The sequence below is a fragment of the Dermacentor andersoni genome, chromosome 6 (assembly GCF_023375885.2).
Source record: "Dermacentor andersoni chromosome 6, qqDerAnde1_hic_scaffold, whole genome shotgun sequence".
NCBI classification, from domain to species: domain Eukaryota; kingdom Metazoa; phylum Arthropoda; class Arachnida; order Ixodida; family Ixodidae; genus Dermacentor; species Dermacentor andersoni.
The window spans coordinates 93,191,418-93,216,539 of NC_092819.1; the positions used below are offsets into that span (position 1 = coordinate 93,191,418).

General features: G+C 45.0%; 1 protein-coding gene across 1 annotated transcript; it reads right to left on the reverse strand.

Moving 5' to 3' along the window:
- Positions 1-1,811: 1,811 nt before the first annotated feature.
- mof (males absent on the first) lies at positions 1,812-25,038 on the reverse strand. Its single transcript, XM_050171369.3, has 9 exons — positions 24,815-25,038; positions 24,636-24,713; positions 24,358-24,527; positions 24,229-24,282; positions 23,986-24,150; positions 21,108-21,197; positions 16,928-17,162; positions 9,202-9,352; positions 1,812-2,225 (listed from the first exon to the last, which is right to left on the reverse strand). Exons 1-9 carry the CDS (start codon positions 25,002-25,004, stop codon positions 2,006-2,008), a joined length of 1,353 nt encoding a protein of 450 aa, XP_050027326.1. The 5' UTR covers positions 25,005-25,038; the 3' UTR covers positions 1,812-2,005.
- Positions 25,039-25,122: the final 84 nt, after the last annotated feature.

The following is a 25,122-nucleotide window of genomic DNA, read 5'->3' on the forward strand; positions in this document are numbered from 1 at the left end:
GTGCAGTCCTGTAACGTCATGTCTTGTCTTGTAACGATACCAGTTTTAACAATACTATATCGGTTATAACAATGCAAAGTTGCTGCACTGTCAACTTTCGTATGTTTCCTATGAGGAAATAACCCGCTTACTACAATGTCCCCATGCTGCATTATCGGTTGAAACGATGAAATCTGGCTGCTGGGTGTCCATGCTGAAAGGTAATGGAAAGCAAAATCCGCCAAAACGGAAGATGGCTGATCCGCCCACTGATAATTGGAAATGCTGACGTTACCACTGAAAAGAAAGTGCACTGCTATAGATTTGGAAAAGAAGTGTAACCAATGAGGCGATCGTCGCAAACGTGCCTGCATTGGATAGCGAAAGTGCCGGCCAAAACGGCTGCTCTGACGCAGTAGGGCAGGCTGCCTCAACATTGTCCGTGCAGGAGGTGCTGTAGATGATTCAGTCCCTCAGGGGCTGCGTGAGGCACCTGGATGCCTTGGAGAAGGATGGATGATGGCTGCAGTGACCGACAATATTTTAGCCGCTGGTGTAAAGCGCTGGCACAGACGCAATGGCTAACATACAGTTCTCCTTTCTCTTCTGCTTAAACCGAAGCTTTCTTTATGAAACCTCCCAAAAATTATGCCACAATCACATTTACGATTGTAATGACACCAACTAGCTGTTTTATATGATTGCCGCATGTATCACATTGTGTAGCACAGGTGCGCAAGAGCAAATGAGCATGCCAATTTCCTTTACACCAAAGACTCAAGAATGAAATGGGCAAATTTATATCATTTGATTGACCACAGATTCCAAGACGTGTGTCGGGTCAGCATAATTTTTTTTCTTCAACAAGAACGCCCATGTAGAGCAAAAACATTTCTAATGCATTGTGATTGGACAAAGCATCAAAAGATGTCGCAACCAGAACTTTCGCTGCTGACCACATCTCTTGTATTCTGTGAGGGGCACGATTAGGACCGAATCTTTCGGTAAATATTTTCAGAGTCCTGCTATATGTGCGATTTCGAACAAACAGCACACAAATACAGTGAAGTTGTGTCTAATGAAACTTACAATCATACCAAGTTTCCTTTGTCTCTCTGATATCATTAAAGGTCCACACGATATTTATTTCAATTTAGCAAACTTATTGCCTGACTACAACTTTTGTATATTTAGCACTGCCTTTGCAGATTGCACAGGCTTGCAGAAGCTTGTATGACATTGCTGCAACTTCTACACTGTGAAGAGGCCCTTGTTGTTATAGCAGTTTTGTATGAGTCCACCCAACACGTTTCGAGTGCGTAATTTGCAAATTGCATGAGATCATGAAAACTGCAGCCACCACGCTGATTCTGTCGGTATAGTTGGTGCAGTAAATGCTTTTTAACTGTTGTACATATTGGTCAATAAGATACCTTGACATTCAATATTTTAGACAATGCACACCCTTTCTTGCAAAAAAATTAGAGTGCGGTCGTACGTCATTAACAGCCTCGTTAGTTGTTACCCTCAGTTCAACAGTGTCACGCCACAGTACTTGAATGCCACTCGTCCATACCAACAACAGTACACTCCCAGTTCATTTTCTCTAGGTCCAAAGAACACAAGTCTCCTCTATGACAGCATGAAATCACATTACAAAGTCACGAGTAACTGAGTGTTTTCCAGAAAGACAGCAAAGACAAAATCCTAGCATAGACTCAGCATAAGTTATTCAGATTATGCCTGAGTGCACCCTGATGTAGCGCGTTTAGGAAGCTTGACACAATAAACACAGGAATCACATCACTTTTATCAATTCAATAGCACAGTGGTTAACGAATCAACATGTGACAGTTTATTTATATTCTATATTACAAAATAGTACAAATTCATGATGCAGATAATGACGATGATTTTTAAATAGCGAAAGATGTGCCTCACGTGTGCATATTCAATCCTGTGCGCATTGCAGTATTGTGCCAATATGCCAGTCCGTTTTACACGAGAGCATGTCCTATGTGAAAAGCTAGGCCTTCTTTCCTTGCTTAGGTCGCTTTTTCGGAGGTGTCCAGCGCAGAGAAGAGATGTCAACTTGAAGTCGTGGCCTCTTGTATTGGGCACTCTTCAGATGTTCTTCCACAAGCTTGGGTGTCACGCAGATCACGTGCTGGCCCTTCCAGTACTTCACCATGTTGAGGCTCTGCAGTGTCGTCACTATGTCCCCCTGGGTTATGCTGGTCATCTGGCTGAAATGAGCCAACATTCAAGCGACTCAGCGTCCATGAAATCAAAAATGCGAAGCGTCTTCAAGGCCCTACCCTGCACCTTTCAATTTGTGCCTTTACTTCACCCCAGGAATTTGCATAAGGCTTCGGTATATTGCACAGTCAACCACAACATTTTACGGAACATGATTCTGAGAAAAAGCTGAATATCTGCGCAGCCTCGCAACACAGCCTCGTATTCACATTTACAGCCTCTACCGGTATATGTGAACAACGTTGTGATGTTCGGTTTTACTGAGTGCCATTACAGGCCGCTAGGAAATCGGACACTTTCTGAGATACCGAGGTCCGTAAACTTTCGTGGTTGACTGTACTAGTGCATACAGTCGAACCCATTTATAATGAACTCAACAGTTCTGCATAAATTGGTCGTTATATCAGTAGTTCGTTATATACGGACTCGTCCTTAAAAACCACTGAATATTTATCGCACTGAAGCTAGTGTCAGCAGCTGCAATTCGGCAGCACTTTGATCCTAAAATCAGATTTTCAGTGTCTTTCTTGTTCCTGGTGCGTTGCCGTTTTTGTTATTTTTGTTAGATACGTTCACCTAAGGAACGAAATGTGGTGTCGTATAACTCTTTAAAAACGGTGCCCGGTTCCGATCACCTGCCATTCGAAACTGCAAGCGCAGCCACCATTAGTTATTCGAGAGCTTGCGATATATTTTACTACCAGCAGAATATGACTGTACTCTACACAAGAGAGTGAAGCATCGTTGTGGGCAGGAACTGCAAACTTTGAAAACTACTGCGGCACGCCACCATTCAGTGAAGCTCTCCGACATCGTGGTCTCGACGATGTCCGAGAGAGCTTCACTGAATGGTGGCGTGCATAGAAACGCATGATTTTACAGCTCTTGTGTGGCATGTCAGCCACACAAGAGCTGTAAAATCATGCGTTTCTATGCTGCGATGTTCAAAAGGTAGAACATCACCGCGAACTGTTATCAGCAATTGGCAATGCACAAATCAAGCACTGCCGAACCTTGATCTCCTGATAACGGCGCAGTAACTGCCGATCCTTAGGAACATTGCGTGGAGGCAGCACGTGGTGCAACGTTATTGCTGACTCGGGCCGTGTGAATATCGACAGTAACGACGGGAACGCTTGAGCGACGATTGTTCCCATGATAGAGGCACATAGATGGTCGTTCCGAATCGGTGAAATAGGCGCAATACATGTTGCGCGGCATGGACAATTGTGTAAAAACGAAAATGCTGTGTTGTGCCATACAATATTGCACTGGCGCATGTGCCCCTGCACGCCCAATGCCATGCTGCTATGCTGCCTTATCCTGGAAGCGTGCCTTGAAAGCGAGTCGAAATCTGCATGCGGCACTCACTTGCCCACTCATCTCGAAGGCCGTATCATTGCCACGGTTGGACTGGAGAAGGGCGTGCGCTGCCATGTGCTCAGTTTCATCACGCTTCCGCACTCTGGTACTTCGCCTTGACCAGGTTAAGTGTTCATTGTAAAAGTACGGCAATTTAAAGAATGTTAATTATACATGGAAGCAGTTTCAATAGGCAGGGTCAGAAAATCATTATTGCAGTGAAATGTGGTCATTATAACCGTTAGAGTGTTATATCGGGGATTGTTACAAGTGGATTTGACTGTACTATTATATAGAGGCTTAACTGTATAACGAACTTCAATATAAAGAAATTTTCGATACAATGAAGTATTTACCTTTTTATAACTTCTTGTCCATAGAACACCATGTATTTAAACCTCAACATACTTAACTGCGTTTTTTAACTAACTGCACACTTTCAGTGAAAAAAATGCACGATACAGATGGCCTGCATGCACGCGCAGCGGGCGGCAGCGAATGGGCTAAATAATAACAAAATTTCAATATATCAAAGCAAAGTGCAAATTTGACCGACTTTATTATAACGAAGTTTAACTGTACATTGAAAATTTCAAATACCGAAATACAAACCGAAGTGAACACCGAAAAGCATAAGATTCAATCGAATACCATATATGCATGAATGTAACGAGCCTCCGAATCTAACAAGCAGCCAATTTTCGCAGGCTTAAAGAAAATAAAAGTGCATTTGAATGTAACATGCGCCTGATTGTAATATGTGCCAGATTTATAAAAGAAAAATATAATATGTCCCCACATTTGCGATTAGAAAAAACGAGACATGTAAAATTGTCACAGAATGGAAACTTTTTATTTGTTTTAATGAGCTTTCATAATGAAATCAGCATGTCGTCGTCACCATTCGTGCTTCATTGGCCTCAGACACCAAGCAAACATGACAGTATTCTTGAGCGATCACTTGCATCAGACTTGTCAAAATATTGTAGCATAGAGCGTTCCTGACAGTCTACTTAGATAGTAAGCTCGGCACAGTGTCAGAGACGCTGGTGGCAGTATGCACCAACGCATGAGGGACCCAGTCGCGTCAAATCTCGCGAAAGTGATAGCATCTCCGAAAGCGATTGTAGGTGTGCACAAAATGAAGCCACAGTAGACCTACAGCAACCTCCAGGAAAATGCGCTCTGCCGCCATCTCATGATGACGATGATGCTGCTTCTGACAGCTCTAACAGCAGGCTGTTGCCAACGGCACAGACGCGGTTTCGGCTTCGTAACCGATTGTAACATGCAGGGAATTTTCAGTCCAATTTTATTGGGATAAAAGACGCTTGTTAGATTTGTGCAAATATGGTACCGTATACAGTCGAACCTCGGTATAACAAAGTCCAATTTGCAGCCGAAAATTTCGTTAAATTGCGAGTTTCGTTAAGTCGAGGTTCGCATGTTTCAGCAGTCCAAATAATGATGCAGGTTCTTTGAACACTCCTGGCATATGGCACTTTGTAGATAGCAAAATTACAAAGATAACCAATAAACCCCGGAACTAACAACACAACCATGAGCATGATGCCCGATAGCCAGTGGGTACGAACGCATTTTTCTCCATTACGCGTACGGTGAAGAGCAGGTCTGCAGCAAGCGCCGCGCCTAGCGCTCATAGCTGCCACTAGATGTGGCCATCAGTGCAATCATCATCATGATTTGACATCAGTAAAAAAAAATCCTTTCACGAAGGCATGGCAACCCATGGCGTAAAGAAAAAAATATTATGCACATACCAGAGCTATCAACTTGAATATTCGTTCGAAGAAAGTTGGAAGTAGTACTAACTTGGTGGATCCATGAGGCCACCACTTACCATCGTATGATACCGCGCTCAGTAAAGCAATGAGGACATTGATTCATGAACGCTGGAATATTTTATTTAACTTCCCGCAGAGCAATTCTATGCAACTCGGGTGGAAGCGAAGAACTCCGTCAGCTTCATCTGCCGCTTTTTAATATCACAGAGCGCAGAGCAGCTGCCACGAGTCAACATCTGTTGTGTACGCCATACTTTCGTCACCGTCATTGTACTCGCGGTGGAGCAGGGCCTTAAAATTAAGGCGAAGGTCCGGGCTTGTTTCATGACCATGCCGCACTTCACTGGCAGGGACCGATCGCGCATTTCAGCGACGTAAGCCGCAAGCTTAGCCTACAGCTCCGGAAAGCGTCCACTTCGGCACGCGTCACAGGTGAAAATTTCGCTTCGCTGCAGTCGCCACTCTCGCACCAGCCCTTTGTGATTTGTTTCTTCGGCATAAAAGATGGCAGCCCTCTTGAACGCTGCTGTGAACGAGTGCCGAACGATTAGTGGGCCTGGAGCACTCATGACGACTGGGGAAGCATAGAAGTAGCACGTAGCCGGCAGTGAAGTGGAACGCGTCAAACTAATGCCAATGCCTTTCAACAGAGAAAGGAACCCGCGAGCGGTGTCTGCTCTTCCATGACTACCCATACTCCCCGCAAGCGCCGCCATTCTGAGGGTGCCGCCACAAATGAGAACAGCGGCGCTTCGATCAACTATCGACACCCCCCGATGAGTGTTCGCATGCACTGTGAAACTCTCAAAAAATGTTGAAAAACCCTTCCGAAAAGCGAACAAACACGCGGGATAGCGAAAAGATACCGGTAGGGCCATAGAGCAAACATAAAATAGTAACTACGTTGTAGCTCCCGTTGGTCTCGCTTTTTTAGCGGGGCCATGTTTTGGTTTCGATTATAAGTCGACCCCCCAACTTCAGACTTTCAAATTTAAAGAAAGTGGTCAACTTACAATCGTGTAAATACGGTAACCAACTGAGAAAACGTGCCCAACAACTTCTGTTCGTAAACTTACTTCCGACTGACGCTTTCCCGTTCCAACAGGCCGCTGACGTCATAGCATCACGCGTTCCGGAACTTCTGAAGCACTCCGGCTAGCACTACATGAGCGCGTCCGCTGCGGGTTTCATACGTACACGACAGATGGCGCAGCGGCACGTTCTGCTCCACGTATTGAAGCGCGCCGGGGAAATTGAGCATTAAAGGGCGCATGCAAATCGCTGTATGCCCAGCTAAAGTTTTCGCCTGCCAGTCAAGGAGGCTCCTGGTACGTTCGTGCGATGCGCGAGGACTTTGTTAAATCGGAAGTACAGTCAAACCTCGATATATCGAACACGGATATATCGAATTATTGCGTATATCGAACAATTTCTATATCACATGGAAAATCGCATGCATTTTTAATTCTTTATTTCGAACGGGGCCGGATGTAAAATGGATATATCGAACTCCGCCGCCCCAGACCAAGTGCGCTCTGTTGACAGGAGGCGAGCTTTCCCGCAACACTCTTTAAGATAGCGGCGGCGCGATCGGCGTACCAGACTGCTGCGTACGACAGCTGCCCACATCGGTTGCGCCGAGGGCGCCATTTGAACGTAGCGGCGTACACGCGCGGCGGCTTGGAGCCATCACGGCCGCCTCGATCACGCGCGCACCTATGCGCACACTGCGGGGCAAGCCGCCTCGATCACGCGCGCACGACGAGGCTTGCCCCCGCCGTGCGCGCGTGGTCAAGGCGGCCGGGGAGCTAGTTGGAGTGCTTTGTCTGTGCTGAGCCACACATCATGTGCATTGCGGACTTCGTTGGCGGTGACGACAGCGTCGGAACAGTGGCGGAGTTAACAAACGTGGATATCGCGGCAGAAGTGACTGCTGAGCGGCCAAACGAAGACGCTGCCGAGGCTGATCCAGCAAGCGCTGATGTTGCCCCGCTCCCGACTGCTACTGAGGCTGTAGCTGCTTTGGCCGTTGTACGCCGCTACTGCGGCGCAATAGAAGGCACTGGACTGTCCCTTGTGGACCGTTTGGACTATGTTGAGGACGCCGTGGTCAAGCACGCGGTTGCCAATATGAAGCAGGCTACGCTGCTTCAGTACTTTCAGCGAACAAAATAAATACTTTGTTTGAAGCTTCATGTGAGTATCTATAGCGCCACGATTGGTTCATTGATTGATTTGCGCTAGTTTTTGACACGTTTTCTACGTGATTTTATATATCGAATTCCGGCTATATCGAACTATTTTGCGATCACCGCGCTGTTCGATATATCGAGGTTCGACTGTACAGTATAAAGTGACCTTGTTAAATCGCGAATTAAAATACATGGTTTTCAATGGGGCAGAGATTGGGAAAAATAAAAAGTGCGTTATTTCGAGAATTTCATTAAATTGAGGTTCGTTATATCGAGGTTCGACTGTATACTCAAATCTTGGCCGGCCCCGATTCTAAGCCGACCCCTGAATGCCTGAAGCCAGAAAAAATAAACTTACCTCGAATGTAAGCTGAACAAAACAGTGAGGACAGCGTTCACAAAACGAAAGCAGCATTTATTTAATATGAACATGCCAAGCTCACTGGACGTCATCATTGCTGCTAGCTTCGTACGCTTGAGGATGCACGCAACCTCACATCGGTGCGCCCACGCATGTGCAGGCAGTGCGGCATGGCTCCTGTGCATCAAAATGCGGCGTGATTTCGGTGAAGAGCACTTCTCTGTTATCGTGTGCTTATTGCTATCATCTGCTCATTGCGGCACACCCAAAAGGTATCTCCTGTTGCTCCCTCCAACGACGAACGTTTGTCTCATCAATGCTGAAGTACCGCCCGGCTTGAACGAACGTTTGACAGTGCCTCCGTGGCTAGCATAACTTTTCGTTTGTGGCATCGCCTGTTTGGTGCCATTACGATAATGCCATGCCGCACACCGCACACTGATGCTTAGCCACCATACCGATACGACACAGGTCAAAATGGCGATGTCGCAAGTGTACTTCAGTTGGCTACTGGTGCGGCCAGCAGCAGCTGCGATACTGACCTTTCTAGATGGCAGTAGCTGTGCACCATATTTGTCATATGGAGTTAGAGACTGGCACATTTTTTAAAATTCTCGAATCTAAGCCGACCCTAGAGTTTGGTATATGATTATTTGCAAAACACTATCGGCCTAGATTCCAATAAATATGGTATTTGAAAATACTGAATACTTGCACATGAATAATGACAAGCACCAAAGCTTTTGCCAAGTAAATGAAGAACTGCATTTTAAATGCCACACTTAGCTTATTGAATTGCCTCTAACTTCAGAGTACACTCACTTGCCACATGAAAAAACACGGGAAGACAGCTTGCAGTCCCAAAACTGTGACGCCGCAGTAGTCTCCTTAAAAAATTTCACTCGAGACATTCACAGCACATGACTCAAGCCACTAGCAGTGCCATGGTGATGTTACAGTCTAACAAGTGACATTCTTTCTGCTAGTCTCTGGCACATATACAGGAGTTAGTAGGTAGCGAAACTGAGATGTCATGAATGATATTTCATCAGTAACATAGTGCTGTTATGCAAAAAGAAGAGAAGATACGAATTTGCTTATAAACTGCACCTTTAAAGCAAGGTTGCACAGGTCTGCATTGCACAAATGTTTGTCTGTCTGCGCATGCGTGCGTACACGTGTGTCTGCAGTAGCTTTCACTCCAACTTTTAACACAACCACGGCAGACGATTTTCATTCTCACCTAAGGTCTTTAATAGACAAGGCTCCACGGACATCCCGGAGGATCTCGAGGAGCACCCAGGACCAGTAGCTCCTGTAGCTGAGCTTGCCCAGATCAGAGAGAGGCTTCTCAGGGGACCCAACTGTGCCTTCCAACTTTGACAGCTCGTAGCCTGGAGAAAACGTAGACGTGAAAATCAGCACAATTATTGCAACATAATGTGCACTTACAGCGACATCGAGGACAAAACCCAAATGTGACCAAACTGGTATGCCACTATGTACAGTAAAAGCTCGTTAATTCAGATCTCATGGGACTGGGAAAAATGTCTGAATTATCCAAATGCCGAATTAACAAATGAACAGGAAAAACATCCTTAAAATCAAGTAGGAGAAGCATACCTTTATTTACTGAAGTATTTTGATATAGTCATCCGCTTTTCCGCGCAGATTCCGGCTGACATCACAATTTTTCTTAACTCTTCCAAGTGGCCAACAGCCCACAAACTGTCGGAAGTGCTCAGGCAAACGTCCTCCAATATCAAAAGCGCCTCCGTGACTTCTCGTGAGGTGCGATGAGGTCGCAGCTGCACCTCCTCACATGACTCTTAGTCTGAATCATGGTCTTCCCGGGCACCCGTGACATCATTAATAATTTCTTCATTGGTCAGGAGACCAGTCGTGGTGACACAATCATCAATCACAATGTAGTCCTGAAGGGTCACATCTGTGGGAAGGACAGCATTGAAGGTCAGGCAGTCATCATCGGTGGACTCTGCTGACACCTCGTCTGTTACTGCCGCATGCTCGGGCCTCACAAAACCGCTGTGCCGAAAACAGTTGGCGATGACTTGCAGAGGTGTATTTTTCCACGCAAGGGCAATGATGTGCACTGCGCCGAGTAAGTCCAGTTCATACAGCTTTCCAACTTCTGAGCATAAGATCATTCGCTGTAGCAGGTACTTTTGGTACTTCGACTTCACGTAGTGAATGATACCCTGGTCCATCGGCTGAAGGACACATGTAGTGCTGGGCGGCAAAAAAACGTACCTTGACACTCTTCAGTTCGACTCCACAGTTATGTGCACTGCAGCTGTCAACAACCATAATTATCTTGCGGTATTTAGACATGAGGTGCCAGTCTAACTGCTGCAGGCAGCCTCGAAATATGTCCGAGGTCATCCAAGACTTCCTGTTCACTCTGTACTCGATAGGAAGGCTTTTGATGTTTTTAAAACAACGTGGCTTATGCGCCTTCTCGATGACAACAAGTGGCAAGTGCTCCGTGCCAGTCATATTGGCGGCAAGAAGCACAGTTATAGTTTGCTTGCACTTCTTGCCACCAATGCACGGGTCCCCTTTGAAAGTCACCGTCTTGTCGGGCAGAGCTCTGAAAAATAGAGCAGTTTCATCTGCATTGAACTACACTTGGTTCATATGCAGCGATGTGCTCAAGCAGCTTCATGTTTTTCCACTGGGTGGTCACTCTTTCACCAACGCTGACATTTTCAACGCACACACTTCTGAAGACGAGTTCGTGTCTCTCCCAAAACCTCGCGAACCACCCTTCTGGAGCTCTGAATGATTCAATGTTCATCATTGCAGCGTACTTCTCACCTTATGCCATGATGAGAGGTCCGCTCAAAGGCAGATGCACGTTGCGACAGTCATAACCCACTGGAGCAAAGCTTCTTCGAGCTGGGGATGAGCTGCGGTTTGCAACTGCTTTCTTGATGCATGAAACTTCTCACTTTCGAAGGCTTGAAGAATCTGTTGTTCATTTTCCACATACGTTCTCAATGTGCTCCGCTTCACGTTGTACAGTAAAACCTTGTTAAACCGTCCCTGCTTAAACAGTAGTTTCGTTTTAAATGTAGTAAAGTCAAATCCCCGACTCAGCAGCCATTGAACATATTGTGTTTTGTATCCACATAAACCGTACCAGCCTATTGTGAATGTATCAGTTAAAACGTAGTGTTTCCACTTTTCGTCGCGCAAACAAGTGATGCGTCGTCTCCATCGGGCGGCCCGGCAGAACAACAAGCCTCAGAGATCAGCACAATGGCCTCCAAGCGCCTTGTGCGTTTGCGCGTGAAGCCACATCAACTGCACCTAACACATTTCTGCACTGTGCCAGAGAGTATTGTGGCGTCATGCAAACGAGAACTCACGTCATGCCGAAACTCGGATAAAAAAGACACCGGGTGCTTAGCATAGAAGAAAAATTAGACATTGTTCGCGCTATCGAACATGACGCGAAAAGTCAGCGCTGGCACGCGACGTGGGTATACTGTTGACTACGGTGTGTGGCATTTGGAATGCGAAGAAGTTGCCTCTATTGTTGAAGTGTCGCCTAGCGACAGTGATAAGGAAGACACGGAAAGCGACAGCACGGGCGATTCAGGCCCGAAAGCGGCAAAAGCTGCGCATTACGTCTGCCTCATGAATGCAATCGCCGCGATGAGAACAGTACCCCGCATTGAAAAGGTGCCCTGTGACTTCTGCAACGCTACCGTGCCTATGCACGGAGAGTATGCAACGCCAACGAGGAATCTGCCATGCGAGTGTTTGCTGATAAAAGGGGGCTGGCTGAAAAGCTGGCTCACAGCTTCAGCAAGTTTGAGGCCGCTGTTGTCGCTGCTAGGCCGCCGCGGCATCAAATGAAAATAACACGTTTGTCACGCGATGTAAATAAATACTGCATGTTTTTTCCCCTTTCATCGCACTCTCTCCGAGTTCCGTTTTTGACAGGAAAGTGGGCAATCTCAAGCTATGTCGGTTAAGCAGTACTGCCGTTTAGTACACACTTTTTCCGAGCTCCGGCCAACTACGGTTTAATGAGGTTTCACTGTACTTGGTCATAACGTGCTGTCGCGATTCGCCGTTCTTCAAAGCCTGCAAAATTTCCACCTTAGTCGCCAAGTTCTTGGCTTCATACTTCTGCCGCTTTCCCGGCGTTTCCATCACTGTAGTGCACGACGGTGGTGGCATGCGAAACACGGTGACAACGAAAAAATAAAACTCTACAAGAAGAGATGATGCCAACTCGCCAACACAAGGCGCAGTGGAGCGAAGAAGACACCGACGTACGGTGACACTGCGATCGCCCCGCCTAATTGATGACGATGCCTCTCAGGTTTTGATTTTCACTCCAGTGGTGCCAGCGCTGGTTTACAACACTTTCGTGTAGCGGCAGTCCGTCAGCATTTGTCGGAATTAAGCGGTGCGGGGCCGAATTCTGGAGAATTAACAAAGGTTTGGTCCCATTGACTAACATGCACTTTGGCCGGGACCAATAGAGCCGTCCAAATTATCCGAATTCCCAAGTTAACGGGTGTCGAATTAACAAGCTTTTACTGTATCTTCAAAATAAGACCCTCTCAACAATTACTAGCAGAGCAAATTGTAGCTGAAGGTACTGTGTTTATCAGATTCTAATATGCACAGAGTTCTTTTGTTCAAAGCAAGAGAATGCGCACCCAAGTCTAATGCACATTCAATTTTACAGCAGAAAACGATTGCAAAGCAATATTGGGCTGCCAAATTTATCCTTTAGAATGTAAATTTATTCGCGCCTAATGTCCACAGCTGTAACTGTCAGCTCTTTATCGTTGTCAATGGGCTGCAACATGCCGATCACCGTGTGGCCCAATGTGCTTAATGTTCCACATTCCTTAAAGAGTTCCACAACAATCACAAATAGGTTGGTGGCCCAGGCCTCGACTAGCCGCTTCACCAGTTTGTCCTGCAACACATGCAAGCTGTGCAGCACCACAATCACGTGACACAGCTTGGCTGCTGCTAGCTTAGCATGTAAAATAACATCTTTTGAATGCGATTTTGTAACAAAAGATGCATAGTTGACGCCAACCGATAAAAAAATTCATTCTGTCAACATGTTCTCAAGACACTGGCTGTTACCATCTCTTGCCAACACTGCAAATGTGGTTTCGTATCCCAGTGTAATGCAAAGGAAACTTTCGGATCCACTTTTTTGTCGGAAAAGAACACATTAAAATCAGGTAAATACAACATCCTGAACACTGGATGTGACTATGTCATTTCAATATGTCCAACACCAATCCTGCTTATCTGTGCTGGTATAATAAACCTAAGTAGTGGCAGGGATGTCGAGAACTTCAAGAAAAAGACAGGCGAAATTGTAGACTGCGTGCTGCATGTACAGAAATATTTCATACAGGTATTCACAGCAACAGTGTACTGCAAGTGGGCAGTTTATTTGCATCGTGTTCAAAACAAGCTGCAGGGTTTCCAAAGCAAAGCTTTACAAACTAGACCCATTGCAGCTTGTAGGCCTGTATAGAAGACCTTTAGTAGCAAGTGCCACAAAAAAAGCAGGCAAGAAAGATGACAAAATGTGTTATGCATGAAAAAAATATAGCATACCGCTTCAGTTTATCACAAAAGCTCTTACAGGCCATGAAGAGACAACAACACACCTAAAATGCGGAAAGTTCCAAAGAAAAATTGCTGCGGTTGCAATATTATCCGACCGTGCGCATTAGTAAGTGCAGCATATGGCCTAATTTCAGGACAGTACGCAGCATGACGCCACACTTTCGGCGACTTCAACTGCACCCAGCTCAGAGACCAAGGAAACCGCATCCAGTAAAACATGCTGGAGGAACGAACTTGATGTATATTTTATGTACGTTATGACATTGCAGCATTACTGCAATTACTCGATTTAACAGGCCCTCGATTGTAATGCGCACCTTTTCCGTGACCAAAAAAATATAAAAAAAATAAAACCTCGATTGTAGCGTGCACCCGTTTTCCATATCCAAGAAAAAAAAAAAAGGAGTTCAATACCGCGCACCTCGTGCTTTCATATAGAAATACCATTTTCTGTCATTTGGAAAAAACAGATTTATTCCCAATAGACTAAAGTTGTGATGAATAAAAATGGCGTACCTTGCCACCACAATTTTCACTGTGCCAGTACAAGCCGCATGGAGCAATATGTATCACTCGTCGCTATCAGACAACTTCTTATCGCTATCAACAAACCAAAGCATTTCATCCTCGGTGCCATCCATGGCATTCAAAATCCCACACTTTTTAAAGGCCTTGTTTACCATGGCAGACGGGATCGTGCACCATGCATTTTTCACCCATTCAGTAAAGTCCTGCAGCGAGGCATGCTTCATTTTATTGGCGGGCGTGAATTCGTGGCAGCCACTGACAAGCCATTTGGCATAGAGCGCCTGAATTCTATCTTTCACTGGCTTGTTCAAACAGACATCGAGCGGCTGGAACTGCGATGTCACGCCGCCGGGTATCACGACAAGGTCGGTTTTGCATGCAGCCAGCTTGTCCTTGATGCACTGGTCAAGGTTGGCACCTGAACGCGTCGAGCACACGCATCCCATGCAGACCTAAACTGCCACTGGGTCTCTTCCGCCAAACGTTATCAATCCAGTCAGTGACCAAGACTGTGGTCATCCAACCTTTTTCATTTGCGCACACAATCATGCCACTCGGAAACACGATTCCTTTCGGGAGCATTTTCCATTTGAAGATAAGATACAGGGGCAGCTTGTGCCCATCCGCAGTGCAACAAAGCATTGCGGTGACTAGTTTTTTTTGTGGCCAGAAGACAATATGCGCACTTGCTTCGCCCCCTTCCTTTCAACGATTGTGGTGGCAGGCATGTCAAAGTATAGTGGTGTCTGATCGGCATTTCCAATTTGTTCGAAGTGGTAGCCATTTCTATGGCACAACTTCAAAACTTACGGCTGAAAACTGTGCAATTTCTCTTCATATTCATCGGGCCATTTTTGGCATATCCCTGTCCGCCTTCGAAGAGAAAAGCCTTTTCTTTTCATAAAATTTCATAGCCAGCACCTGCTTGCTTTGAAGTCACTCCGCATTAGTCCTTTTTGTAGGGCTAACTGCATCGCCTGTAGTTTCAGCAGATCGGTTGTCGCAGGCCGCTGTGCTGCTTGCTGCTCTTGCACGTATTCCGTGAGCAGCTCTTCTATTTCGGCGAAGCGGCCCTGCTTCGTTCCACTGAAACCCTTCCTTGTTGGTTTGCTGGCGAAAATATTCTTCTGTTTGCGCCAGTACCGCACACACGTTTCGGGAACTCCGAACACCCGTGATGCGGCCCGATTTCCGTCTGGCTCAGCGCACATGATAACTTTCCTTTTAAATGTGGCATCATGGTGGACTCTGCGTGTCTTCGCAGTCGGTGCTTCCATGCTGATTGAATAAATGCAGAAAACGGGAAGACAGGCGGTAGATTAGGTTACACCAGTGCCCGGTTACATGTACAACATGGAGGCATATGGAGGCATGCACATGAAGGAAGCTATGGCAGCTAGGCTAGAAATGCATACGAGGCAGCCATTTTTTGAATGCCGATGATGATATGGTAACATAGATTTAGGGTCGTACTACTCGATTCTAACGAACGCACATGCAATTTTTAGATCCGTATTATTGGAAAAACGGTGCGCATTAGATTAGAATAAATGCGGTAGTACATCTTATAGAGGAAGAATGTTCTCCAACTGTTCCGCCCTACCAAGTTCCAATTTTAAATGTCTATTCCAAAACAAAGAAGCTGTACAAATGACTGGCCTGTTAAGATACTCCAGTTTTCCTACACTTTCTCACTTTCGATAACTGCTTGCCTCTTCAGTAGTATGTTCCACAACATCACTTCTTATAAATGTCACTCAATTTGTCAATTCCAGCAATGGTTTATTTCACCACTGAAATGTTACACTGTGACTGCAAAAAAGGATGGGACTAGCATTGTAATCATTCTTTCTTGTGGTCACTATTTTGTTCACGCTGTTTCAATGTGAACAAATGCCAACTCACCTAGACTTCCGCTCAATCAGAAAATGTTACTCAGCCGCATCAGAACATCCATAAAACAACTATCAGCAGCGTAGAGGAACGTTATGCTATTTTAAGCACCTTCAGCTCAGTTCTTAGCACTAGTGCACATGTGATGACATGAATGAGAATGTTATGCATCAAGTGTACTGCATGCTATGTTTCGATGAAGACGTTAAGCTTTTCATTCAATTTGATTAACCCCACAAAGCACCACACCATTGCATACAACTTTATTTCTGGCCAAGGAGAGTACGTTTGTGCCAGAAGAAAATGTTGTTTTAAATGAATTAGTACAGTGAGTAATTAATTAGTAATTGGTTTGCTTAGCTACTGACAGCTGAAACTTCACTCCAGCACATCAAAGACGCTACTGTGGGTTTTGCATAGTTTCCTGTGCTCAAATCGGCATTCAGGTTACAAATTCAGTGCATCCAGGATGAGATGTTGGGCATTGTGGGTTTAAACGTTTAACTCATAACCAGGGGGAGCTAACACCTAGAACACAACCCGTTCACACCTTCCCTTCATAATAGACACAATTCAAATTAAATTATAGCGGTCTACGTGCTAAAACCATGATCTGATTATATGAGGCACACTGTAGTAGGGGACTCAGGGTTAATTTTGGCCACCTGAGCTCCTTCAACGTGCACCCAATACACACTACATGGGCGTTTTTGCATTTTGCCCCCCCTCGAAATGCGGCCGCCATGGCCGGGATTTGACCTCATGCATAGCAGCTTAACGTCAGAGCCACTAAGCAACCACAGTGGATGATGGACACAATTTTCGCCACTTCTTGCAAAAACAAGTACCAGGCAACTCTTGTCCAACAATGTCAACAATTGCATTTGCAAGAAGCACTTTTAACTTACTGAAAGCGATGAGGAACTTTCCGTAACCCTTGCGCTGGTATGGTGGCATGGTAAGGATGCAGGCCACATTGTTCCCATCCGGGGATTCTTTCTCCTTGGAGAAGTAGCCCACCAGGTGTGCACCGTGCTTGTCAACCTCACACAGCACATAGAAGATGAACGGCTCCACATCAAAGTATAGCGTCTTGTGGTCCAGGAAAAGTTTGGCCAGGAGGCACAGGTTCTGGCAGTAGATCTGTGCCCCAAGAAACCAATGAACATAACCGGAGTTGAGAGCGTTAAAATAAGATAGTGCTGATATTTTTGACATGTCATTCTCTTGTGTTAAAGGAAAGTCCAAGGCTTCTAAACTCTACAAAGAACACTGGCAAGCATCAGTGCACCCTAAATAATTTACTGTAATAGTATTTGTTTCTAAGGACCTGCTTTCAGAGTCAGTAACCTGAGCGTGACTACACAATGAGGTCATGATTCAATGGCTTGCTCTGCTCCAGCAATTGCTATGGCTACCACTTGCAAGCACAGCCAGAAGCGTGCGTAGCATTCTTGTTTGTTTTCTTCTGTTCAATGTCATCGTATGTAGCCGTATTGGCACACAACATCAGCAAATTTCCCTCTGTGCCATGACACCATGACCATGTTGGTGATACCAAGTACAGCATTCCAAGACAAACTTCAGTATCAAACAACTGTATGTTTCTCAACCTTCATATGTGCAAGTTTCATGTTTACTTGCAAGAAGAGAGTGGTATAGATTCAAAAACTGAAAGTCATGTGTCAGCACTCCTTCAGCACCACATAACATTGCTGCATTTTTTATTAGTCACCCTTGGCAGTGATCTCATGTTCCAAACCGAATGCAATGCTCCAATGTTAAAACAGGCATTTGCTAATGTGTTTTTGGTCTTACCTGCTGCCCGTGCTGTTAAGGCACTTGACTACAATGCAGCAGGAAAAGAATGGTGAGGGGAGGTATGCACGACTAGAACTTTCATCTGTCATGTTTTCCCTTAATCATTAGAACAATTTGATAATTTGGACTTGCCATCAAGTCCCGCTTATACCATGTGCCTTACTCTATGCGAGCAAGCACTTTATAATTTGGAGATATATGGCCGCGCACTGGTTAATTCAGACAACTACTGGAGTGAAGCAACGACAGAGTACTACATATACGCAACGTAAACGAATGGTAACATACAAATAAAATACAGCAGCACAGTACAAGCACTATAAGTACTTCAAAATGAGTGATAGGAACCAGCGTGAAGGTTTTACATCACAGAGGTCAGGCTTGATCAGCTCTACTTTACTCCAAGGAAGTTGGCCCTGAAGGCTGCAATGTAGTTTCCATCCATATTACATGGGGTGGTTTATCTCAAGCTTGAAGGTAGGTAAATACAGATAAGGTCAATAGTGTCGATTGCTGACAACACTATCTTTAACCAGTGGAAGTAGTCATCATGCACCCAGTTACAGTCAACTTCTCTAACCCAGCACATTTTACTTTGGCAGAAATAGCTGAATGAATTCTAAAACCTTGCCATTTCATAGCAATTTTTTCACAATAGTCATATGCTTTTTGCATCACACAAGCATGAATACAGCTTTGGGAATCCAGGCTATGGAGCTGCACGGAAGACATGAAGAGCTTGAAACTGTGTTTGCAGACTCTTCAAGCCTTTCAAACAAGGTACAAAGTGTCATTAAGCAACGTCTCCAAAAGCTGGTTTTACCTACCACTTTCACACACACTGCATAAGGTACAACCAGCAGAATTATTCATGATGTACATGTAACTGTCCATAAAATACACAACTGCCAAAGTCCACAAACAACAATTAGGGAGACTTGTCAAGCGGGCGAAGGGTTAGTGTGATCCTCTATCAAGACTTAGGAAGACTTGTCAAGTGGGCGAAAGGTTAGTGTGATCCTGTAAAGTAAGGGTTCCCAAACTAATTTCCGTGGAACCCAGGGGTTCCACGAACAGCTCTAATACTAATCCAATCCCATTCTTACTTCACACAATGAGACTTGTTGTTGTTCTTATTTATATGATTCAATAACTTGCACACTTTCGCTCTCATTTTATAGCCGTTGAACTCATTAATGGCGACATTCATAGCGAGGCCATAAATATGAGCATATCGGTGGGCAAAGTAAGCGGGCAGGGAAGGGAGGGTTCTGTGGCACACTCGGAAGGCAGGTGGGGTTCTCCAGGGCCAGAGAGTTTGGGAACATTTGCCATAAAGCAAGCAAGCAGGCAAGCAAAAAAAGCAGCAAACTGGACACACCTATTCATTTGAATAACCTAATTACATTTATTGAATATTTGTCACTGTTTCTGAAACTTTTCTCAGTGCTGCCACTGCAAATAGTTATAGCTTAAGATTGTAAACATCCGAAATAATTCAACAGGTGAGAAAGGTTGATGTCATCATCAAACTGAGCGGTGCCACAACTGGTGCAGTAGAGAGCACACTAACAGTGAAGGCACTAAACATGGATGGCACTTAGGTATTCCAGGGTATCTACTAAGCTGACATTTCCAAATTCCCTGAGTGACACGGAACTCTATTTTATGTCAAGACGGGCTGACACCATGTTGCCCGATGCTGTCACTCTCTAGTAAGCACGTTAAACATTTAAAAAGAAAAACGACTTATTCCTGTTTATTCCTGTTCCTGTTTAAAAAAAAGAAAACAGAAGGGAGGCATTAGTAAAATGCATAGTACATAGTAGCACATAGTCTGATTTCCAGGATAGACTTTTCTCAGCCAAACAATATAGTAAACATCCACACACTGTACAGCTAATATGGTGTAGCTGGTACCGTATTTACACGACTGTAAGTCAACCTCTTCTTTAAAATCTGAAAATCAGAAATGAGGGGGTCAACTTACAATCGAAACCAAAACACGGCACCGAAAAAAAAAAAGCGACACTAACGGGATATCAGGGGAGCTACAATGTAGTTCCAATTTTATGTTTTCTCTATGGCCCCACCCGTAGCTTTTCACTTTCGGGGAAATTTTGGAAGGGTTTTTCGACATTTTTGAGAGTTTTACAGTGCACGCAGCAGTCATGTGGGGGTGTCGATAGTTCATGGAAGTGCAGACACCGCTTGTGGCTCGCATGTTTCTGTTTCCCTGTAGCTCTTTAGTTTCTCATGCATTCGATTTGAGTGCCGGCCTCATGCTACTTCCATGCTTCCTCAGTCGTGATGAGTGCTCCGAGTCCACTAAACATTTGGCACTCGTTCACAGCGGCATTGAAGAGGGCTGCCATCCTTTACGCTGAAGAAACAAATAACTGTGCAGCGGGCCACAAGTTTGGCGTTTCTTAATGGATGGTGCAAGAGTGGCGACGGCGGCGAAGCAAAAGTTTCACCTGTGACAGCTAGCAAAGAGAGTTCCGCAGTCCGAAGTCGGGCTGCTTTCTGGAGCTGAAGGCCAAGCTTGTGGCGTACGTCGCTGAAATGCATGATCGGTCCCTGCCAGTGAGGTGCGACATGGTCATGAGACAAGCCTGGATCTTCGCTTTTTAAGGACCTGCTCTGCCGTTAGTACGAGTGGCTCATGGCAGAAGACCGCGAACTTACGCCAACCAGACATGTCTGGTTGGCGTAATGTATGCAAATGCACTTGTGTATGCAAATGCGGAATTTCGCTGGACAGCGTTGTGCTTCGGGACCATAACAGCAATGGCGATGGCAGCACTAGTGAGGAGTAGTAGTCCAGTGACTATGCCAGCTACTAATACATTTTGATTATGGAATGCACCTGCAGGTATGCTCTATATTTTTTTTCCCTTTCACACGCGATGTGGGGGGGGGGGGTTGACTTACATTAGAGTCGACTTACAATCATGTAGATACGGTAGGTATATGCATACAGTGAGTTTATTTTCACAAATAGCGTCTCACTAAAACCAGGGGCCTTCATCCTGGGCAGTAAACATAAAAATAGGCTGCTGTTGATGATGAAAGGCAGAAGCAATTTTTGGGAAATTTTGAGTCGCATTTGTCCAATCGGGAGGAGTGGTAAAAATTCATACCTTTTTTTGCAAGGTAGATAGCAAAGCTGGCTAAGATGCTTGAATACGCATCACTCAGGGCAATTTAATGAAACTGCACTGGCATTTAGTGTGAAAAATGCCTGGAAAGGCTTCGATTACATACCTTGTGATCTCTGCCATCCACCTCCCACAGGGAGATGGTGCCTTTCCTGTATATCTCTTTGCCAGGTGGCTGTCTCCATATGCACTCACTCTGAAAAGGGCAACATTAAATGAGACTATCATCACAACAATGAGAACACAACAGGTTTGCTGAAATGCACATTTCAAGCATCACTGTCTCCTCCACACAGCAGTGTAAGGAGAGAAGACAAACTGTGAGGAGTGTGCATACCGTGCAGCATGCGCATAAGATAGATAATTAAGCTGAGCATGAGCTGACATGCTGTCTCCCTTGTCTGAAAGCCTTGTCGACCCCCTATGATGAAGCCTGCTCCTGCGATTAATACATGCCACAGGCAAGTCTCACTAGCCCAGGCGTATTCTCCAATATATGCCAACGAAGAGCCTCAGTTGCCCAGGGATTTTGTTTCGTCTAATAAGCGGCACCAACAAATGGCAGTCATTTTAGCATTTTTGGTTTGGATGCGGCCCTGTTAAGTGGCACAAACTTTCCAGAAAATGTATTATTATGAGTGCAGTTGGCATAAGTGCAGCATAGGTCTGGTTCCCCTGGGTTTTAATAACGGTGGCGCGGAGGCAGCTGTGGTGACGACGGCCACCCTCTTCAATGCCGGAAACATGGTATAGCACAAAAGTAGAAGATCTGGAAAACTTTAGCGAGTCATGTTTAGCGCTTCAACATAGTACTGATAACTGTGAGGAACAGTTCGAGCCTTCGACAGCCTCCCTTATGTAGATGCTGCTCAGCGAAAATGCTATGCCACCTGTGCCTCGGTGTTTTTCTTTTCTCACAATGCCATGAATAAAGTATAAACCCTGTGTAAGCTATTTTGCATGTGATGACGACAAGCAACGCATTGCAGATCACTGTCGCCGAAGTCTGTCGCTTGACGGTGAAATCCCATACGAGCGACAGCTGCAGGTGACAAGGAGATGGCAGTGCGATACGCTTGGTCATCTGCTTCAATTAGTAAAGGGTTAACAGTGGCTTGCCCTTTGGGCTGCAATTTGCCCATGAATTTGGACCCTACTGCTGACAGCTGTGCCCCGACCTCTTTTGTGTCTATTTCCGAAACAGCCACATTTCAAGAATCGTGTGACTGAAGAACATCGCAGCGAAAAAATTGTCCGTTGCACAACTAACCACACAAAGTCTGCTAATATTAGCACCCCCTGGGACACCGAACTGAAAACACTTTGGTGACTTTTTAACAGTGCATACAACCAACGCCTAAATAGTAGAACCTATGGAAACAGTTATTTCGTCTTGGGTGCAGTGGCAATGAGCATGCAAAACAAACCGAGCAACACCTATCAAGGAGAAGATGTGTGCCACAACAACACATGGAGAAGTGGCGACATAGGAAAGCATCTATCTGGCCTGCGGATGTGTAACTGGCTATTTTCTCAAGGTGCTCTCACACGGTCCACACGATGAATTCTAGACTTCCAGGACCAAGCAATCGAGCGGCAAGAACGAGCAATTTGGTCATGCAACGGCCTATTTTGTCGCACCTTGCTGTCACACACAAAATCACTCACACAGAGTTTGCTCTTAATACATCACATCGAGGATGTGTCCCAAAAAGTGACAAGTCTCGCACGGACTTATTGTGGCCACGCCTATCTGCGACTTTAAAACAAAAAAATTACAGTAATAGACGAAAGAAAATAACAAATTAACTGCTGATATTGATACTATAACAAAAGCTCTTCACAATAAATCTGTCATGAAATAATTTGAGAAATTTTGGAGATTTCCCATTAAAAAGAAATTGCACAATAAAGGTTAGAATGCTTTTGTTTTTGGAAGGCTCTGAAGGACTGTGTGGTTCTTCATAATTTACTAGTTTAATTATGCAGCACAGACTACAGTGAACACAGGCACACACTAAGTAAGGATAGATGTGAAGGGCTGAACACAATTTCGAATTTATCATTAAAAGACATGCTTAGGCAAAATGCAGGACTGTGTAGGGTCTGTGTAAATGCATAGTCCTGACAGAGAAATCAACATGGTTGCCAACATATTCCACGATACTACGACTTCATGTGCTCATGCTAATTCTCTACCTTCAGATTTCTGTCAGATGCAAACACAAATGGAAGTACTAATATAGGGCATCCCAGCAATCACGCACCAAGTTTTCAAGAAAGGCGGACTATTCAACTCGTATAAGACAAAGTTTATGTTGTTTAGAGTTTTGTTGATAAACTGCTGGCAATTTCTTTAGTCCCTGATACCCAATTAGTTAATTAAAAGTAGTTAGCTGACCTTTCATTGGTTGTTCTAATTATCAAGGTGTTGATTAGGGGGTAGTAGAGAGCCATAATAGATGTCAAAATCAGGTCTTTCCAAGTAACGCAACTGATCGGGACAGTTGGTTTTGAAGCATCTTGTGTGAAATGTTTGACAGTGAGACAAGAACACAAATACACGAGGACAAAATTTGTGTTCTTGAATCGCTGTCACTTGTTCTACTCTTTCACACAAGGGGTGTTTTCAGCAAGGTACACTTGCGTGTCTACTTTTTCCAGCAAAGAAAGAAAGCCCGCAATATACGAGAAATACCATGCGACTGCGCGCACGGGTTTGGCAGGGTCATCAAACAGACTCAGTGGAGAAGCAAGCTGTTCATCTGTTACTGAGCCAAGTGGCGATAGTAACAGTATGTATGTTCTTTCTGCAACACGCTAACAGCACCCGTTGATTACAGTGTATCAACATGATGGAAACATTCTGCACTACGATACTGCGATAACAGCTTGCATCTACACGATGCAGGGCCTAGCATCTGAAATGGTTACTATTTTTCTAACTACCTTAACCTAGACTTACACAGCACTGCTACAATTACCTGGTGGTAACGGTAAGATTTCTCGAGCCTCATGTACTTCAGACAGAACTCGCAAATCCAGAGCTTTGGCACTTTTCCATAGTCCTCGGGGAAGGGTGAGAAGTACCACGCATCAATTTCATATTTTCCAAATTGTATCCTATCTACATATTTAACTTTTGTGATCTGTTGGGAAAAAAAGGAACGAAAGTTAGCGTGACACTAGTTTAAAGACGAAGAAATACACTACGTCGTTGCACTTACCGCCTCGTGCTCTTTCTCAAGCGCGGCCGTCGTCGGATCCATTTCGGCGTATGTCTGAAAAGCAGCAGCAATATGAATACCAGCATCGCCTTACAAAGTGTAAATAAGCATTGACAATGTAAAAATCACCTTCTGAATGTGATTGATCTCATCATGTCTCCGCTTTTGGTTGCGTGTAATTTTTCGGTCTGACTGCTCTATGCAGTCTGTTTGCGCCATCGGGTTCTTCAGCTCCTCTTTTTGCGACGACGACAAGTTGAACCGGTCACGGTCAACCCATTCGTCCAGACGACGGTTATCTGCATCGACAAACACACGGTAAAAGCCACAAGATACGTAAATAGTGCCAGTTCACACCACGGGCCGAGGCAATACACTTTTCCGACGTATTACGACTTGTCACTTACATCCCTCGTAGTGAACGTAGTACTCCCACTTTCCTACGTCGTGATCGCACGGGCGAACTTGAATAATCTCTGCAGGATCTGTACAACAACAAATAAGGCATCAATGTACAACCTAAAACGAATTCTCAAAGGCGCAAGGACAGCTGACACAAACTTTTGCGACGTAAATATCAACTTACGCCAAGTGTCATCGGAACGACGGACCATGTAGTGATCTCCTATCTCAAGCGCTCCTTCCATGATAGGTTCTTTACTTTGTCGGTTACGGCTTCTTTCCGAACCTCCGAATGTCTTGCCTGAAATCGTGTTTTCAGCTTGAGCAGGCCCATCTTTCGCTTGAGTCGCAGAGGTACTATTCTCCTCCGACATGACAGGATGACTACAGATGCTTGGCTTGACTCGATGTGCTTGGCTTGCCTCGAGTAGCCTGCAAATAAATCTACAACACTAAATTTATAATACATATACGAACTCTATTTTATAAATA

Bases quoted from the DNA above. Each gene is read 5' to 3' on its own strand.
- mof (XM_050171369.3), bottom strand. From the start codon at position 25,004: ATGTCGGAGGAGAATAGTACCTCTGCGACTCAAGCGAAAGATGGGCCT. The intron at 24,528-24,635 runs GTAAGTGACAAG...TTGTCGATGCAG, and splicing joins CTACGTTCACTACGAGGGAT to ATAACCGTCGTCTGGACGAA. The intron at 24,283-24,357 runs GTGATTTTTACA...GCTGCTTTTCAG, and splicing joins AGATCAATCACATTCAGAAG to ACATACGCCGAAATGGATCC.